This window comes from Primulina tabacum, chromosome 11, assembly GCF_025594145.1.
Source record: "Primulina tabacum isolate GXHZ01 chromosome 11, ASM2559414v2, whole genome shotgun sequence".
NCBI classification, from domain to species: domain Eukaryota; kingdom Viridiplantae; phylum Streptophyta; class Magnoliopsida; order Lamiales; family Gesneriaceae; genus Primulina; species Primulina tabacum.
In genome coordinates this window covers 34,762,824-34,782,824 of record NC_134560.1, presented here as the reverse complement: position 1 = coordinate 34,782,824, position 20,001 = coordinate 34,762,824, and the positions used below count along the sequence as shown (strand labels likewise).

Below are 20,001 nucleotides of genomic sequence, written 5' to 3'. Positions count from 1 at the left end.
TACAAAAATATTCCTTTCAAATACTATTGATTTGGCCAGGAGAGAAATTTGGGAACATAAATTTCACCTGATGCAGATGTAGGAAGATTACTTACAAAGGGGATGGTTTATCAGGTCATGGAATATCTGATTTGAAATAAATATTGAAAGTTTGATTTAATATACTAGCATATAATTCCAGATTGTATTCCTCATGTTCATGAATTTTCAAGATTCAAAGGCGTACAGAGAGACTGTCTTCCAAAGAGTACAAAGTTAAACATACACAAACCTCAAAATGTTATCAGTGTAATTTTTCAGTTCTTCTCAGTTCTCAAAATAAATAAAAATGGTATCATCAAGTTTAAACACTTTAAAAGTGCGCGTAAATTTCTACCATAAGAATATCAGGACTGAGAATTACATAAATAAAATTAAATTTGTGTAGATAATACTACAAATGGAAACATTAACAAAATTGAATACACGTCGAAATGGAAATAAAAGCAATCAAATTTTGGAAAGAAAGAAAGAACAAGAGAGAACTGTCAGTCACCTCAGCATAAAAACTAAAAGCCAACTTCGCCGCCAAAAGTAGAACCCAAAACACCGTATAACTGGAAAAAAAATTATGGCAGACCAATGGTTTATAATAACAGTAGGAATCTATTACGAGTAAATTCACTTTGATAATCAAAGAAATGCTTTACTTGACAACAGAAAATGTGCTTTCCTGCATTCCCCTTCCAACATAGAGCCGAGGCTGCAGGGTAAGAGATATTCAAGTGTTAGAGTCCAATCTTAGCCTACATATGATGAAAGTTAGGAGTGACATTGACATAAATAATCACAAACAAACTAGTTAAACGTTCAGGATAAAACTGCTGCTTGCATACCTGAGACCACCACATCATTAGCCTCACAATTTTGTAGTCTGATCTTTCAAGATACCGCCGTATAAATGGAAACAGAAACAATGATCCGGAGAGCATATTTGGAGATAAATATATTAAAACCGCAATGATATACAAAGAAGGAGAACCATGCCCCTTTCCAAACCAGTTCTTAATCGTTTGCGCAAATTCAGGACCATTATTCCAACTATATGCATAAGTCACTGGCAACACAATCACCCACACTGCTGCAGAAACAACCTTTAATATATATCTCAGCTTTACATGCGCTGACATACTCATCCTAGCTTTCCAGCTCATAATCACATCGAGAACAGCTGCGCACAACAACGTAGGAAAATGAGGACATTCTCCCAGTACAAACTTTCAATTCATAGTCATGTTGAAAAATCAAGACTCTATAAGAATATGATGGGAGTTTAAACAAATTAAATTAGGGTCAATGACAAAAAACGATTTATAAAACAAGTGGTCAAGTTTGCAAGAAAGACATGAAACTGGAAAATTCTGTTGGGCACCACCTCCCAAACAGTGCTGACCGTAACCTGATCTTCAATCTGAAAGCTCAAACCCATGGTGTCACATGACAGTGCAGGACAAAAAACCAAACACTGTTAACCATTCATGGTTTAGTTCATTCATTGAGAAGATTAGGAACTACAAGGTCTAAAAAATAACATTCAGGCTAGAAGATGCACAAAAATATAACAAGATCGATATCATTTTTTAATCCTTGAGCAAGTTTTTTTTCTTTTGGAAATTACCTTGAGCAAGTTTTAGTATTGCAGCTGTAATAAATATACTCAAAACTTTCTTGATCACATCTCCATCAAATATACCGCCAATACTTCCGGATCCATTCCATGATATTATTATCATTGCCTTCACAGTCGAGAAAATTAATTTCAAGAAGATAACAAAAGTAACATCTATTAGAAAGTAGAACATGATGATGATGAAGCAGATACAGATACAATTAAAAAGGAAACCTGTAAACACAAAATAAAAAAGCTCCACATTCTATCATAACTCCTAAATATGTGCCAGAACGAACGAGTCTCGACAAAGTTGATTTTTCCCATCCATCTCTCTCTCCCAACAGATGCATTTTCCTGAAAGTTGGAGAATAATTTTTATAAGAAGAAAAAGAATAGCAAGAGAAAGTTATGGAACTTTAGTTCTTCTTTTCCCTTTACTTTCTGAATGAATAATTAGTACAAGTTTGTCTACATTTATACAATATACAACTTAATAGATATAGAAACTTCAATTTTAAATCCTTAGTTACAGGGAAAAAATAACCTGCTTTTAAAAACTAAAATAACCCTATTTTCCTATATTCTCCCACAAGTTGGTGCATGAATATCTAATGTAACTCAGCAATGATGAATGGCATAGTGAGTTCTAATCTCCAACTTTTATTTAATAAAATGTATATCAACCTCAATATGTTCAGTTGCGATCATCATGGAATAGGTTATTTGCAATACCAATCGCAGACTTATCATCACAAAATTATTTCATTGAGATTTCTGTCTCTAATTTCAACTCTTCATGTATCAGTTTATCCACAACTCTCACACCCTCCACTAACCATAACTTATTTCAAACAACTACATTTTGTGAAGTTAGAATAAATTGAGAATTGGTGAAACACCGTATATTTCTTATTCTGAAATGTAGAGTCTACAAAGATTAAACAAACAACTAAGAAGATAAGATAACATAATACTAGGAATTTAAAATACAAAGATACAAATAATTATAGATAATCGATAGATAAGTTCTTATCAAACTAAGAAAATAAGATCAGGTATACAACATTTTGGTTTTCAATTCTCAACGTGATATGATTATCCTTGAGAAAAGTACAATAACCAACAATGGATCTTCTATTTGAGTTAGAACCTACACAGTCAGCATCAGTAAAAACTTCAATACTTCTTTGATTGCTTTTCATTAGCAGTAATCCTTTTCTTTGTGATCTTTTAAAGTAGCTCACCACATTACAGTGAAGGTAATATAATGCCTCAGGTGTGACAGGTAGATAAGCTTGCTCACATGATACAAATATCTCCAATTATCAAATGGAGTTCCTTTCGATATTCCTCAACTGTTCAATCAGCTTCTTCAACTCCTGATTCTTGTCGATCGTTCCTCCCCTCAGTCACCGGCGTCGGCCGTCGGCGGCATCTACTTTCACTCTTTTTCGCGCCGACCTTGCTGGAAAAACTTCGCTCCTTGCTTGTTATCTTTGCTGGCAACAATCTCTTCTTCTTTTATTGGCCGACTACCTAGTCTCATCACAGAATATCACTAAACCTATTTGGAACCTTACCACCATTTCAAAAAAAAAAAAAAATTCATATCCACAGCTATACTTCAGTCATGAACAGAGGGACGATTCGGGCTAATTCCAGGACAGCTTGCGAGTTTAAAATAGAGCAAAAATTGTTTCTAATGAGCAGTGGTAGGAGGGGTCTTACTGTGTGTATGACGGAGAGAACTAGAAATGCGAGCTATGAGTTGGAAGTGGATTTGGAAAGCTTAGATTGGATATTGTCGAAATTGTGGGAATACATTAACAAACCTCAATCATGTCCTAAGTTTAATAGATTCAGAGGAAGAGAAGCAGTATTATCTATGCAGAAAATTGTGAATGGCCGAGGAAGCTATCTCGAAGTCTCTAAAATTGTCTGGAAAGGAAAGCGGCAGCGCATCATCATACCAAGTGGGCGATTTGATTGGGGTTGGACATGGGTGGCACACAATCTGTCCAGATTTATGAAGAAAAGAAGGGATACTGGAATGCGCTTTACTGAAGGAAGGAAACATATGGAACAAACTCAAAAGATCGAAAATTTTGGCCGAAACATAGTAAACAGGGGGTTATCGAAGCTGATAAATATGAGCAATTACCAGCATGTATGGTGAAGGATTGGAGTAAAGCTCTCATCATCACAAGAGAATGTGTTAATACACCGTGGGATTTGGTGCGTCTCACTCTTGGGAAAGCGGTCCAGAGGAGTGTTGAATTATTTCCATTTCAAGCCAACAAAGCAATATGATGGCCACACAACGAGGAGGATGCCTCCTTTTATCTGCGAATGAAGAAATGCTTTCTGGAGAAAAAAATTACCTTGTCATTTGAGAGATGGAGGCAGCAAATCAACTGTGAAGATGAAGTGTTTGAATGCTGCAATAGTTGGGTGCGATTATTGGGGTTACCTTGGGACTTATGGTCCACTGATCTTTTCAAAATAATAGGAGAGCAATGTGGAGGTCTATTGGGCATCAGTCAAGACACTATTCAACTAAAAGATTTGTCGGCGGCAAAAATTAAAGTGGTGGGGCTTGAAGGTGGGTTCATCAACAGAAATATGAAGATCTCAACTCAAAGAGGACCTATGGTTATTCGCATTGAAGAGGATTCGGTCAACATAGCAGCGTATGAAACTTATGAAAAAAGATCCTATGCACAAGTGGTCGTTAACGGTGCTAGAGTGTTGGCGGGATGGGGTACAACGAAGAAATTCAATGGGTCAGTAGCAATGTGGTACCTACAAGTGACACTGGCAAAATGGATTCGGATAAACACACACATCAGCAAATAAGAAATGAAGAAGGATCCTGCGAGCTTCAGCGGAAAGGGCAGAAATTGAGATCGGAATTCACGGATCATTCCAAAGGACAAGAGATAGAGGGCACATTACAAAAATCAGATGGAAGAGGTTGCGTTTCTGAACCATGGTGTCGAGGGCGGCAAATCAAGATTCTAAAGAAGATAAGGCCGAAAGAAGAGGGTGAATTTCTGAAAGGGATGATTAACCACACAAAGGAGGAGAATAGTCCAAAAGAAAGGAAGTTTGAGTTCGTTTATCGAAGGAAACTTTTTAAGTCAAAAAATGAATCACTCGACTCCAGGGAGGAGCTCCAAAGATTACACCCATTGAGGATGGGTTACAAACACTGGATGGAGAAGAACTAACAACAGATGTAATGGATGATATCTCAAACGAAGGATGCGAATTCAGTGAAGTTGACAGTCATATTTCAGTAACTTCAGATGAGTCGACTCCGCACTCCATGGAACTCGAAGATTTAGGGGACTTTTTAGAATTATCTCCGAGTAAGGTTTGCAATGTACCCAATTCTTCTTATCTTGATCAAAATTCTTTCTATTCTAAATCTTGTCGGTATCAAATGTGGGGTTGGTGGGAGGGGTAGAGAATATAGGAGGGGTGGGGAATTCGAATTTGGTTGAAGAGTCGGGTATGTCGGGATACAATTCCTTAGGGCAACAACACGGGATCGAAGCTGGAAGGAGATGTGAGGGCCTGGAGATGCTGGAAAATGTGTGGGTGGTTGAAAATGAGTGTCTATCGAAGATGAGTGTAGAAAAAGTGGAATTTTCGGATTATCAAAAAGACAGGAAGGATGGTGGAGAGACAAATATGTAGTTTCAGCTACAGTGACAAGGTTATTGTAGTGAATCGATGAAAGTTCTTTCATGGAATATTAGGGGTGGGGGTTCATCTAGACGTAGGGGATTGATACATGCCGTCCTTGCTAAAGAAAAACCAGATTTAGTTGTGCTGCAGGAAACTAAAAGAGAGGTGGTGGATAGGAGATTTAATGCAAGTATATGGAAATCAAGGTTTGTGGAATGGGTTACTTTGTCGGCAGCTGGTCAGTCAGGCGGGATTCTGATTATGTGGGATCCAAGGTTCATTTCAGTTAAGGATAACTTGATAGGGGAATTTTCGGTTTCAATACATATTCAAAAGGATGAGTACACTGATTGGTGGTTTACGGCTGTATATGGGCCATGTAAACCAAGGTTGAGAAATAATTTCTGGGATGAATTGGCTGGGCTGAGGGTTTTATGTGGAGATAGATGGTGCTTAGGGGGAGATTTTAATGTGGTTAGAACAAGTGAGAAAATGAATAGTCGATTAGAGACTTCGAGCATGCTCTGTTTTGATACATTGATACAAGAATTGGAGTTGTGTGATCCACTTTACTAAATGGAAAGTTCACGTGGTCAAATTTCAGGGATTCACCAATTTGTTGCAGATTGGATAGATTCTTGTTCACGGCAGGATGGACTAAAACTTATCCATTTTATAGACAAACAATCTTGACAAGAATCACTTCAGATCATTTCCCAGTCGTTTTGGATTTGGAAAAAGTAAGTGGGGTATGACACCTTTTAGCTTTGAGAATGTGTGGTTGAGGGATAAAAGTTTTAAAAATTTGGCAATATCGTGGTGGAACAATACGAAGATTCAAGGATGGGATGGATACAGATTTATGATGAAACTCAAGGCAATGAAGGTTGAAATTAGACGTTGGAATGATGAGGTTTTTGGGATGGTGGAAATGAAAGTTGTGGAGTTAAGACGAAAAATCAGCATGTTTGATGATTTAGAGAGTGAGGATCAGGGATCGGAAGAAGTATAGAATGAAAGAAAAGAGACAAAATGGTTGTTAGAAGAGTCGATATGTCGAAATAATCCAATCAATTATCAAAAAAGCAAGATCAAATGGATTAAAGAGGGGGATCAGAATTCAAAATTTTTTCATTCGCTTTTTAATCAGCGGAGGAGTAAGGCTACCATTAACAGATTGGAAAGGGATGATGGATCGATTACGAGTGATGAGGATGAAATTGTCACCATTATTTTGAAATTTTTTAAGGAGTTGTATGGTGTGACATAGAGAAGTTGAGGGATTGAAGGAGTGGAGTGGTGCCCCATTGATGCAGTTTTGAGTCGAGAGTTAGAACAGCAATTCTCAGAAAAGAGGAGATCAAGAAAGCAGTTTTTCAGTGTGATGGTGGTAAGAGTCCGGGGGCTGATGGGTTTACCTTGGCTTTTTTTCAAGAATGTTGGGATATAGTCAAAAAAGATTTAATGAAGGTTTTCGATGGGTTTTTTTGCACCGGAATCATAAATGGGCAACCAACGAAACGTATATTTGTTTGATCCGGAAAAAAACAGAATCCATCAAAGTGAAGGACTTTAGATCGATTAGCCTCACAACAAGCTTGTATAAGATAACAAGCTTGATATGAATTTTCAAAGTTTCAAAAGATATTTGAAACTTATATTGTTGATTTTGAATGATGTTATTGATTGAAATGAATCTGTTATTGATGTAGATAGATTTTTATACTGATATCTTCAAGCTACATCGACTGAAAACGAAGAATTGAGGTATGTTACGACCGAGTAACATACGACAGGTAACTGTACCATATGATATATGTTTGATTGATTTGATTGAAATTATATGTCTATATGTCTTATTTGTTAAGTTGATGTGACATACATGACATACACGTTGAGCTATGATACTTGGATACCGATTATAAATGGATTTGATTCTGGGGTTTGTGAAAACGATGCTATGTTTGGCATTATGTGGCCCTTAAAGCATAGTCATTAGTGGCCCCGATGATTGATTGAGATTTTGGATTTGATAACGCTTTGTCGACGTTATCATACGAGTATCCATGATCGAGGCCGGTGTGCCAGCTCGAGCATTGATTTGATAGCGATTCATTTGATTCTGACATGTGCTCAGTGGATGGGCACTTGACCTGATACCTCCACGACATACATGCATTGCATATTATATATCTTTGTTTAGATACTTGTAGTATATATTGTGGTTGTTTCAGTCTGAGCTTTGCTCACGCGAGAGAAGGCTGTTGTTGTCTTTGTATGTGGGCAATGACAGGTACTCCAGGATATCAGGAGACCGGAAAAGGTACTTCTGGAGGGAGTCACGTCTGAGTTGAGGTTTTATGTTTTTCCCAGTGTATATATGTATCTATATACCGAGGCATGTCCCGAGGATATGAGTTGTTTGTCTGTAGTTGGTAGTTGATTATGTGTTGGCATATTTTATGTTGTGATGTGATTAGACCAGACTATATTATATACTATTTTTAGTATTATAATTATAGTTGACACATTTTGGGATCATTGTAAAGAAAATTTAAACTCGTTTTCCGCTGTAATTAATTAACTCTAATCAAATTGCGTTGTAATAACGATTAGCAGTTAAGGGCCCCACAACTTCTAAGCCTTCTCTTCAACCAACGAAAATTATCTCATCCAAAGGTTCAAAATCTTTGGCCAAACATTTTAATTCATGTAGTGACCAGCCCACCACATCTGAATCCAATTATCAACATAAAATGGACGCTCTAAGTCAAACCTTAACAGAGGACACATGCTCAATTAAACCTAAGAACTGTAAGGATACATCTGGAATGTTTTTTCAAGAGACCCAGAATAAAAATCTTATATGCCATGTAAATTCACCAGAATTCTTGGAGCAAAAGTGAAAACAGAGGGCACCAGTGGCAAAATTATCTACTGAAATTAGGAACAACTCATGCACCTACAATTTGATTACTGCCAATGCAGAATTTGAAAGGAAATAAAAGATTAGAACAATCCATGTCGAAATACATCATCTTAGAAAAGTAATTCTTACTTCACTTTTATCTGAACGTTTTTCAAAGGGAACATGGAAGAAATCAGCATCAGCACGCATCGGCCAACCTAGTCTGAAGCAATTAAGTGACCTGCAACTTACCACTAGATAAGTAACATCGTTTGACATAAAGGCCATAAGATGGGATCATATTACCAGAAGTATTCATTCAAATCGTCATATGTTCTCCACTGAGAATGCTTGGATTTCCCACCCCGGCTCCTTTTAGCTTCCTAAAAGGCAGAGATGAAAGTCATGGACTTAAAATAAAAAAAGTATGGCAAAAAGAAAGATCTCTGAAGGCTTGAGAACCAAACATAGGATTGTCACCTCAGCTATTGTATTATAAATTGGAGTTACAACTTTACTCAAGAAAGCCTCTTCATCGCCGCCATAGGCAGGCTTGATATTCTCACCAGTCACAGAACTAACATGTCCAGCAAGAAGACCATAAAGCTCAAATGCCATCTGAACAAAGAGCCAAGAGAGAAAATTATATAAAACAATCAAGAATCAAAGCAGGGTTAAACCCCCACAAACAACCACTTCAAGACTCATTTCTTAGATATTCATCGTAAAAGAAACAAGAATCAGATACCAACCAGCATCCTGTACTTTACTTGCTTTGCAATGACCCAAAAACTCAAGGAGAAATAGATTTTTAACATGGAAATAACTTGTCAGATTTTTTATGTCAATATTCTCAACCATAGACAATGCCAAATCTTACTTGAGCTTTAATGCCCAATATTTTGGTAGTTCAGATAAAAGAAACTCTACCATATAGTTAAAACAGTGGCCATTGTCTATAGATATAAAAGTAACCATACCATTGAAAAAGTGGCCAGAGCATTCAAATATTCACTGAGCATAAATTCAAACTGAGCCCGGAGGCAGCTTCTCTGGAAGAATATTACATTGCTCTTACGTCCACTCAAAAATTAAAGAACCAACTATTTTTGTTCGCTATTATGATTAATTGGAAACTGAGGGGTCAGACATTACAATTTTTTCTACATAGAGTAGTTCAATGTTACACATTTTCGGAATGACAAAGAAGTATTTAAATAGATGGAGTCAACAACATAGATTTTTATGGGAAACTTGTACCAAAACAGGTCTTCACAGCGTGCTTATATTCTCAGTCACGCACACCCTCGTAAACTTCTCAGGAGGTCACTCATTCAAGAATTGCTTTGAAGCTCTTATGTGATAAGCACCCGAAAAAAAGATGCATCTTATTGATATGAGTAATACCTATCAATTCTTTTAAACTCTCCTCATTTTTACAGTTTCATACCTGCACAATCTTGGAATCCATCTCATTCCAATGTGTGATCAGTTCATTCACGTTCATCTTCGCCTAGAAGCTTACCAGGAGCCGCTCCGTGTCCGTGCAACCTCATGGAACCGCGATCACTCCCCACTCCGTCGTCCCCTGGAGTCACATATCCACCAGTTTCCGCTTGGTTCGTCCTCGAACCACACCGTACTAGGAGAAGTCGTCTTTGATACCAACTGTGATGCCCCAAATTCAAAGATTGACCTCACTTTACCAACACGGATCTTTCCAACGTCCTTATGTCATCATTCACACGCACCTTTGGAGATCACCCGTCTCAGAGTTGTCTTAAGTCAAACATGCTTAACTTTGGAGTTTTTACGTGATGAGCTGCCGAAAAGAAAATGCATCTTATTGATATAAATAGTACATATTGTGATAACCGAGTCAAAGTGATCATTTCCATTCTCACAATGGTTGTAAAAAGAATTGTAACTCCCAAGTTAATGGGTGTTGATGGCTATAATGGGGAGTTAATTCTAGTAACCGGCGAGATAATGAGGATTTAATGGAAGAAATTTGGTAGTTTATGGAGATAATTGGGGGTGATCATGGGAATTAAGCACCATCTTACACCTCTATAAATACCCCAACGCTACCAATGATAAATTTACACCAAAAATTTAAGTAAATTCGTATCGAACCTTTATTGTTGAAGTGCTATCGTGTTCCTGACATCTCCAAACACCTCCATAACTATTTACCAACAATTGTAAGTGGGTTTACATTTTAAAATACGTAGTTTCTATCAAATAGAAGCATGTATGCTCTTCTGAAAATCATGATTAATACTGATTAGTATTTTTGCACTGAATGAGTATGAACTGAAAGGTAGGAATGCGTATTCTAAACACTACTGATTACCGACCTCATCCCTAAGAGGAGTAACATATAGGAGACTGATATCAATTTATCCACGAGGAACATTGTTATTTCAGTGCTCTTTAAAAATATGATTATTTCTCTTAATTACTGCCACATGAAAAATTATTTCCTTTAACAGCCAAAATTTACTATTATATATATGGCTTTTTTAAAAATTGAGAGTATGCCCGCCCCCATTTACTCACACCTTCCAGTTGAACAACAAAAATAAGAACAAGGAAGATAATTAAAACAAGGTCAAGGAAAGAGAGAAGACCGAGCTTTGGAAACAGTGATTGTGGTCACGATAGATTTGGGTGCTGATTTAGAGAATTTTCTGCTGTTATACTTTGGTTTAAGTTATCTTCCGCTGTTTAAGTTCCTGTCCCACAAAAGGTTCAAATGTTCTCGTGGACTGTGGCGTTGGGTAAATTACCTACAGCGGATTCGGTGCAAAGAAGATGGCCAACGTGTGCTTTATGCCCTCATTGGTGCACGTTATGCCAAGGCAATGAAGAGACTCAGGATCATTTACTATTACACTGTTCGTACTCACGCCGTTTGTGGACAATGGTTATCCAAGAGCTCAGATTTCAATGGGTGTTTCCACAGAGGGCTAGAGACATGTTCATCATCGATCCAGGTCTCTCTACGGGGAGCAGGGCTAGCATTCTATGGTATGTTATGATTCATTTCTTATTTTGGAGCATATGGCTAGAGAGGAACAACAGAATCTTTAACGACACACAAGCAGACGCCAGCGTAGTATGGGAGCTCATTAAGTTCAGAGTGGCGACTACAATCACAAGGGTTATAGAATTTCATCATCTTTCGATTTCAAATGTTGTTAGGGATTGGAAGTTTGTAATGCTTTGAAGATTGTCTTATCTTTGTTGTTTTTGCGTTTCGCGGATCACTCATCCGCTTCTATTGTATTTCGAACATTCTTAAATTATATATATTTATGTTTCTGATCAAAAAAAAAAATCTTCCGCTGTTTTGGTTAAGACAGTTGTATATTTCCATTATTGGGTTGTAAAGATGATTTTATTTTGTTTATATGGAACAAAAAGACTGGTGTTTCGAGTTATTGTGTACTAGTGAGGCGTCATGTTCTTCAAAATCATGTTAATATATTGAAGAGCCTCGTTGATGTCACATCTCGGTTTCGGGACGTGATAGAAATGGCATCAGAGGGAAACCAAGTTCATAGTCTTGATGGGAAAATTGGATTTAATAAGAGAAAATCATTTGGCGATTAGTGTTTATAAGCAAAACAGGGTGCTTAGTACTGAAAGAAGAGTAAGATGTAATATGAAAGGGCGAAATCAAAATCAACTGGGCATTAGTGTTTATGTTTCACAATCAATTAGAAGTTTAAATTTGGTGACTAGGTTTTTTATTTTTATTTTTTGGGAGGGGAGATTAAAGATTGGGTAAGTATTACTACTTGATAAGATAACTTGATATTTTCTTTGGATTTGAGATGATATATTGGACGAATATTTATGGCGGGAGGTAATAATGTTTTTGGGCATTAAAGATTAGTATAGTGTTTGTGAGAATATAGGAAACTGAAGGTATACATCATTTCCTAGTAAGTTATGACTTCTTATTGTTAAATTATGAATTTAGGACTCAATCAAGGATAATGATAGTGAAGTGTTGAGGTAAAATAATGACTAGTATGAGCATGTTGGTTGTAATAAAACATGACACTCAATAGACGAAACCACATTTAGGAATAACAATGAGTTTGGTTATGGTTTGCAGAAACAGGCATTTGTAACTTTATGGATTCATATTTGGTAGAATAAAAAATGGTTCATGGCCATGATGGCATAACAGAGTTTATAATTATGTTATGAGATTTAGAGAAAACAATTTGTGGCGGGGATAAAGGTCGAGAATTACTTATGTTGGGGGAATTTCCACATGAAATTCAGCACAATTTTGCAAAGAAAAAGCCCACTTGTTTCTCAAGTAGAGATGGGAAACATGCTCATTTCATTGAATAGTTGACCCAGCCCTTTGTTTATTGAAGAAACGTTTCACTTCGATTGGTATTTTTCACGAAAAGTAGACATTAGATAAGAAATCTCGTGCTTCACTAAGATTTCGAATAACAGTCCCGAATTCAAGTTGATTCTATTTCGCCTCTGCCCCAGAGAAAGGAGATCAAACAATTCCAATCAAGGTCCTTGCAGGTGGGATCATCCATATAATATACAAAAATGAAGATATTTTATAGCAATTTTCCGTAGCAACAAAACTTTGGCTATAACTATTTTGGGATTTAAGCTACTCAATTAAGGATAATTTATGTGATTACATCACTTAATGACGATGATTTTTGGGATATTGATGTGGAGAAGGTTATCAAATACATATTAGATAACTGATTTTTTTATTAAAAAATTATAAATGCGAAGATGGTACTAAATAAAAAAATTTGACTTCAAAATTTTTCGAAAATTGAGTTAGGATTTCTTAGAGAAAGGTGTATTACATTGATTATTATATTTGAATAAATTTTATTATGTTGATTTTAGTTTATAGTATAAATGACAACTTTGAGTATCAAGTATTATTTGAGATTCGGGGATCTAAGTTATGATTTTTTTAAAATAATAATAATAATTCAATACTTAGGAAATATATTATAAGTGATAGGTAACACTAATATATCGAACTTTGATTTGAAGAATAGGAATGGGGTTTTAGTAAGTTGTCTAGTGATTCAACTATTTTTTTATAATTATTGGTGTAATAAAATATATCATGACATTGGGTGAACACTAGACGTGACAATAAGATATTTTTAATTGCAAGTTATAAATTAAGGTAACAATAACTTAGCAACGGTGTTATTTTTAACCAATAAATTAAAAATATGTCATAATCACTCGAGTGAATCATGTAAGAGTTAATTCAGTAGCTCAAGTAACCCTAGAGAGAGAATTTTTAAAAAATGCTCTCTCCCTTCTGTTACCTTCGTTTCTGCGGCCAACCCTTTCCCTTTCACAGTGCCTCGTGATTCCCCTTCATCGTCGACCACTCTCTCACCACCGAGCCCGGCGCCGACCGTCGGTTGCCGCAAAATCGTTCCTCAGTTCTACAGCCTCGTCCTATTATAGTCGGGGCGTGTTCCGCTTTTTGTTCGTGTCTTTACTACAGATTCATTCTTGCACACATCTGGCATATCCTTTCTCGCGTGGGGGCGCTCGCAGGTCAAGCGGAGTTCTATGACATACTCGCTAGCAATGCATGCTACGATGACATGGAGAAAATCCTCTGTATCTAGGCTAACAGCACGAGATGAAGTGATACACATTGAACACAAACTTTTGACGTTGCGGCTGGGAAATGGGGGCTGTTCGATTTGGTGGGAAGAAAGAACCAGGAAGTCGAGTTACATGATGGACTTTGATCGTGACGAGGCACGTTGGATAAGCCTAAGATTCCATGACTTCATCAATAACCCCCTCTCAGACCCAGATTTCCATCGATACAGGGGCAGGAATGCGGTCTTCACTCTGCAGAAAATTAATAATAAACGTGGAAGATTCATCGAGGTGTCCAAATTCTGTACAAGGGGCAAAAAACAAAATACAATCGTGCCCAGCGGCTATAATTCAGGGGATGGAAGAATATTTCGATTACCTTGGGGAAGCTACTGTCAGGGAGTTATCAGAAAAAGATTCAACAATCTATTCTACATTGTGGCTTATACCCGCTGAGAATCAAATAAGTTAAACAGGATGATAGAACAATAGAGAGGGAGCTTAAACAAGGGTAGTTGACAGCTATGGAGGTTAGTGGTAAGCAAAGAAAGGAGATGAAGTGTCATGAAGCAATTGATGTTACCAAAGGTAGGGTGAACATCTCCTGGGAGCTTATTCAAATCGTTCTTGGGAAATCTACAAATAAACCGGTTGAGTTATTTCTGTTTCAAGCCAACAAAGCAGTATGGTGGCCATCGAATTCTGATGAGTTAGCATACTATATTAAGCTGAATAGAGGATTCTTCGATAATGGGGTGTCTTTGGATTTCGAGGAGTGGAGACCGGATATTAATACGTCAGATATGGTAGACAAATGTTGCAACAGCTGGATTCGAATTTATGGGATACCTTGGAATCTATAGTCGCAGGATACATTCAAAATCATCGGGGAACACTGCGGGGGCTTGCTGGACATCAGCGATGATTCAATATTTTTTCGTAATCTGGAAGCAGCTAAGATCAAGGTTAAAGGCATCGAAGGAAGGTTTATTCAGAGTAGGATGCAGATTCCGTTGGAAAGGGGGAATATAGAGATAAAAATTCGGGTAGAATCCTTCGATCCAGTAGCATATGAGCAGTATCAACGGCAAACTTATGCACAAGTTGTGGTGAATGGCAAGAGGACTTTGGCAGGATGGGGCAACATAAATATTCATAGGAAACAGATAAGAGTTGCGGAGTCCATAAGATGTCCTATCAAAGGAAAGAAAGAATCGGGTATACTCGATCAATCAATGAGCACGGAAGCCAGAAGGATACGAGATACATATGGGGACAGCGGGGAGAGGATGGAAGACGCGCAGGGTTCCAGGCATTCGAAGGAACAACAGAATCGTTCAGCAGGTAATAATGAGACATCGACACAACCAAAGGGGGGAAAAGTATACAAGATATTGAGGAAAGTAGTCCCAAAAGAAGAAACAAAATTCAGATGATCCCAATCCATTCACTGACTAATAGAGACGATGAGGAGAAGCATAACATGGGGGTAATGCAACCAGCAATCAACTAGTGCCTATTTATGGGAATGTCTATTGCAGAAGACATAAAAGAGGAAGTGTTTGGATAGAAGCGGGTTATGGCGATGATGTGAAGACAGACTCAGTTCACGTCAACAGCGACGACATCGAGAAGTTGGGGATTCATGATTCAGAGGACAAAATAAAAGGGGAGTTTGACGACTCACAAGATGATTTCCTGGAAAATGATTTTGATTCATCAGATACTGATAGCCAGGGTTCCTTGCGATCAGAGGAGTCAATGAAATGTGTAGAAGAGGCAGCAGTAATGAAGGAGATGTTCTCATCACCGAAATGGAATATGTCTCACACCGAGCCAAGTCAACCTGAAAATGCGAAATCTAATGTGGGATAGGCACTAACCAGTATTCATTCTTCACTTCTAAGCTCCATTCAATTTTACCGGCGTCATTCTCTGTACTGGGGTTGTCTAGTGGTCTGATAGGAGGAAGGGCTGAGAGGGTAGATGTCTTGCCAGGTTACGAGAGAGAAATTTCCAAAGGGCTAGATGTGGAGAAGAATCGGCGTGTTGCAAAGGAAATTAAGGGAGATTGTGCAGATGGAAAATGTGGGGTTGAGGCGAAGATATCGACGAGTCTTTTGAAGAGAGAACTTCATAGGTTAAAGTATGGAATTAACTACGAGAGAGGTTCGTCCTCGAAGAATCGAGACTCTTTGTTATGAAATTTTCTCTTGGAATATCAGGGGAGGAGGGCGACAAAAAGAAGAGAGCTAGTTCGAACTGTCATACGTAAGGAAAATCCGGATTTAGTGGTGCTTTTGGAAACAAAGAAAGAACAGGTTGATAAGCGTTTTGTGACTAGTCTATGGAAGTCTAGATTAATGGATTAGGTCTGTCTACCTTCGGTTGGGAGATCAAGGGGTATACTAGTGATGCGGGATCCGAGAGTAGTGGTGGTCAGTAATAATCTGAATGGGGAGTTCTCGGCGTCAATTAAAATTAGATTGAATGACAACATCAAGTGGTGGCTCTCTGCTATTTACGGACCGGTCAAGCCTAGAGACAGAGAGTTATTCTGGGGTGAATTAGCGGGCTTGAACTCTATTTGTGGTGACAAATGGTCTCCGGGAGGTGATTTTAACGTGGTCAGGAATACAGGAGAAAATATGAACAGTTTCTAAAACACTACGAGTATGTTATGTTTGATAGTTTGATAGGAGAATTGGGACTTAATGACGGTCCTCTATTGAATGCAAAGTACACGTGGTCAAATTTTAGGACTGAGCCGATTTGTTGCCGACTAGACAGATATCTCATCTCCAATGGCTGGAGGGACATTTTTCCAAATTTCAGACAAATGGTGCTACCCAAGATTACATCAGATCATTGTCCTGTGATGTTTGATACCACTAACTCGAAATGGGGACCTGCTCCGTTTAGATTTGAGAACACTTGGTTGTCACATAATAATTTTAAAAATTTGGTCAGACATGGCGGAACAATGGGGTCACTCAAGGATGGTAAGGGTATAAATTTATGAAAAACTAAAAAGGATGAAAGTCGAGATCTCCAGTTGGAATAGAGAGGTTTTCGGAGATGTGGGTGTCAGATACGCGGAGTTGACTTGCATGATAAATCACCTGGATGAGTTAGAAGCTGAGGGAGGCTGGTCTGACAATTTACATACCGAAAGAAGGGCTGCAAAATGTGAACTAGAAAATTTGTTGTTTAAAAGATTCCAAATGGAGAGTCAGAAAAAAGCGAAAGTGAGATGGTTGAGGGAAGGATATCAAAATTCAAAATTCTTCCACTCGTTGAACAACAGAAGGAGTAGATCAACTATAGATAAAGTGGAGTTGGAGGATGGGTCGGTGGTTACGAAAGAGAGAGAGATTGAAGAAAACATTATCAAATACTATACGAAACAATATAGAAAATCGGAGGGGGATGGGGGAGGATTTGATGGGTTGGAATGGTGCCCTTTGGATACGCTCGAAGCAGAGGAGTTGGAGATTCCTTTTTCGGAGGAAGAGATAAAAAACGGTGTTTGGGACTGATGGATCCAAAGCTCCAGGGCCGGACGGGTTCACATTGGCTTTCTTTCAAAAGAGTTGGGATACGGTCAAAGGGGATTTAATGAAGGTGTTCGCTGAATTTTTTGAAGGAGGAGTGGTTAATGGCATTACAAACGAAACATATATTTGCCTAATTCCTAAGAAACAAGAAGCGATTAAGGTTAACGACTTTAGGCCAATTAGCTTGGCAACGAGCTTGTATAAGATATTAGCCAAAGTATTCACAAACAGAATGAAGAAAGTTTTGAGCGGTACAATTGCGGAGAACCAGTGTGCTTTTATCAAAGGAAGACAGATTCTGGACTGTTGCCTAGTTGCCAATGAAGTGGTTGAGGAATACCGAAGGAAGAAGAAGAAGGGTTGGGTGCTTAAAGTTGATTTGGAAAAGGCGTACGATAACGTCGACTGGAGATTTCTTGAATTTGTGTTACAAAAAGAAAGGGTTTGGAGATAGATGGAGGACGTGGATCATGGGGTGTGTGTCTAGTGTTTCCTTCTCAATTTTTATCAACAGAAAGCCGAGGGGAAAATTTAAATTGGAAAGAGGCCTTAGACAAGGGGATCCGTTATCCCCTTTTCTTTTTAATCTAGTCGTTGATGTTTTGGGGAGGTTGGTTGACAAGGCAAAGGAATTGAACGAAGTAAGAGGAGTTGTAGTGGGAAGGGGAAATTTAGAAATTTCACATATCCAATTTGCGGATGATACATTGTTTTTGGTACAATCAGAGAGGCATGTGATGGCATTAGTGGAAATACTCAATTCTTTCGGGCTTAAATCGGGCTTGAAAATTAATTTTGAAAAAAGTGTTGTGTTGGGGATTAATGTTTCGGAAGAGGAAGTCGTTGGTTTGGCGCAAGCAATTGGGTGCAAAAAAGATGATTGGCCAATTAAGTATCTCGGGGTCCCGTTGGGAGGTAAGCCTACGACCTTGGAGTTTTGGGAACCGGTCGTATCCAAAATGGCAAAAAAATTTCAAGTTGGAAGAAGGCATTCCTATCAAGGGGGGTCGACTAACTTTGATAAAATCAGTGTTAAGCGCAATGCCATCTTACTTCATGTCTTTGTTTAGAGTGCCAAGTCGGGTGGCCAAAAAGATGGAAAAAATGGTGAGGGATTTTTTGTGGGACGGAGCGGACGAGGATACGCATTGTCATGTTGTTAGATGGGAGCAGGTTTGTAAACCAAAGGACAGAGGAGGACTGGGATTGGGGAATATTTGTTTGAGGAATAAAGCATTACTAGGGAAATGGTGGTGGAGATGTACAAAGGAAAAGAAAACGTTTTGGAAAAAAGTTATAAAGAGCATTTATGGTCTTCAAGATAATGGGTGTGACTTGGGGTTGGCCAGGAATGCGACTTTTAGAAGCCCTTGGAAATTTATTTCTCGTTCTTACCCGGCATTTCATCAATTGAGTAGGACAGTGTTAAAAGAGGCAATATCATTCGGTTATGGAAGGATGATTGGGGGGGAGGGGGTCCTTCGTTCAAAGAGCGATTTCCATCTTTGTTTCGGATATGTACCGAAACTAATAAACCTATTTGTAGCTTTTTAGAGGTTGTCGATATAGGAGTCAATCAAACCTTTCGATGGAATGTGCGTTTTAGAAAAGATTTAAATGAGATCGAGCTGGGAGAGTTCGCTAATCTATTAGGAGTCTTAGATGCAATCAGGTTAGAGTTGGGATTAGAGGATTTTAGAGTTTGGTTGGGTGACTCTTCCGGTTCGTTTTCCGTCCGATCTTTCTATGATTTTTTCTTTCCCATAATTAAATTTCCCTATATTCTCTTGTTATGACAATATCTGGAAAGTACCTATCCCGCATGAGGTTCAAATTTTCTCGTGGAAATGGTGATTTTGGTCACGATAGATTTGGGTACTGATTTAGAGAAGTTTCGACGTCATACTTTAGTTTAAGTTATATTCTGCTGCTTTTGGTTAAGATAGTTATATATTTCCATTATTGGGTTGTAATGACGATTATATTTGTTTTTATGGAATAATTTTATGGAATAAAAAGACTGGTGTTTCGAGTTATTTATGTACTACTAAGGCTTGATGTTCTTCAAAATTTTTTGAAGAGCATCGTCGATGTCGTTTCTCGATTTCAAGGTGTGAAACCTGTTAAACCTTTTAAGACCTCCTCAATTGTACAGTCTCATACATGCACAGACTTGGAATCCCTCTCATTCTAGTGTAATATCGGTTTATTAATATTCCCCTTCGCCTAGAAGCCTGCTACAGTCTCATACCTGCACAGACTTAGAATCCCTTTCATTCTGATGTAATAACGGTTCATTCATGTTCCCGTTCACCTAGAAGCCTGCCAGGAATCGCTCATTTTCCGTGCAACCTCTTGTCACCATCAATCACTCCCTGTCCGAGACCAACAAGGGCGGCACATGGCATTTGGTTTCTTCCTAAACAACCTTCCTCCACTCAAAAGTTCGATAACTAATTGGTTTTATCCACTTTCGAAATTAAGTTTCATCCTAGTATAAAATCAATATATCACACACATTATAATCCAAAAAACCACATACTACTAACTAA

At 38.1% G+C, this 20,001-nt stretch overlaps 1 protein-coding gene across 1 annotated transcript in view; it reads right to left on the bottom strand.

The window, feature by feature from the left end:
* LOC142517908 (callose synthase 1-like) overlaps window positions 1–20,001 on the bottom strand; it is a 64,298-nt gene that overhangs the window by 21,172 nt on the left and 23,125 nt on the right. Inside the window, exons 10-17 of the mRNA XM_075620411.1 lie at window positions 8,733–8,870; window positions 8,559–8,635; window positions 8,403–8,493; window positions 1,883–2,005; window positions 1,658–1,775; window positions 876–1,210; window positions 690–742; window positions 536–596 (exon numbers count right to left, since the gene is read on the bottom strand). Of these exons, the coding sequence (XP_075476526.1) occupies window positions 536–596; window positions 690–742; window positions 876–1,210; window positions 1,658–1,775; window positions 1,883–2,005; window positions 8,403–8,493; window positions 8,559–8,635; window positions 8,733–8,870 (996 nt within the window). The remainder of the gene's footprint in view (window positions 1–535; window positions 597–689; window positions 743–875; window positions 1,211–1,657; window positions 1,776–1,882; window positions 2,006–8,402; window positions 8,494–8,558; window positions 8,636–8,732; window positions 8,871–20,001) is intronic.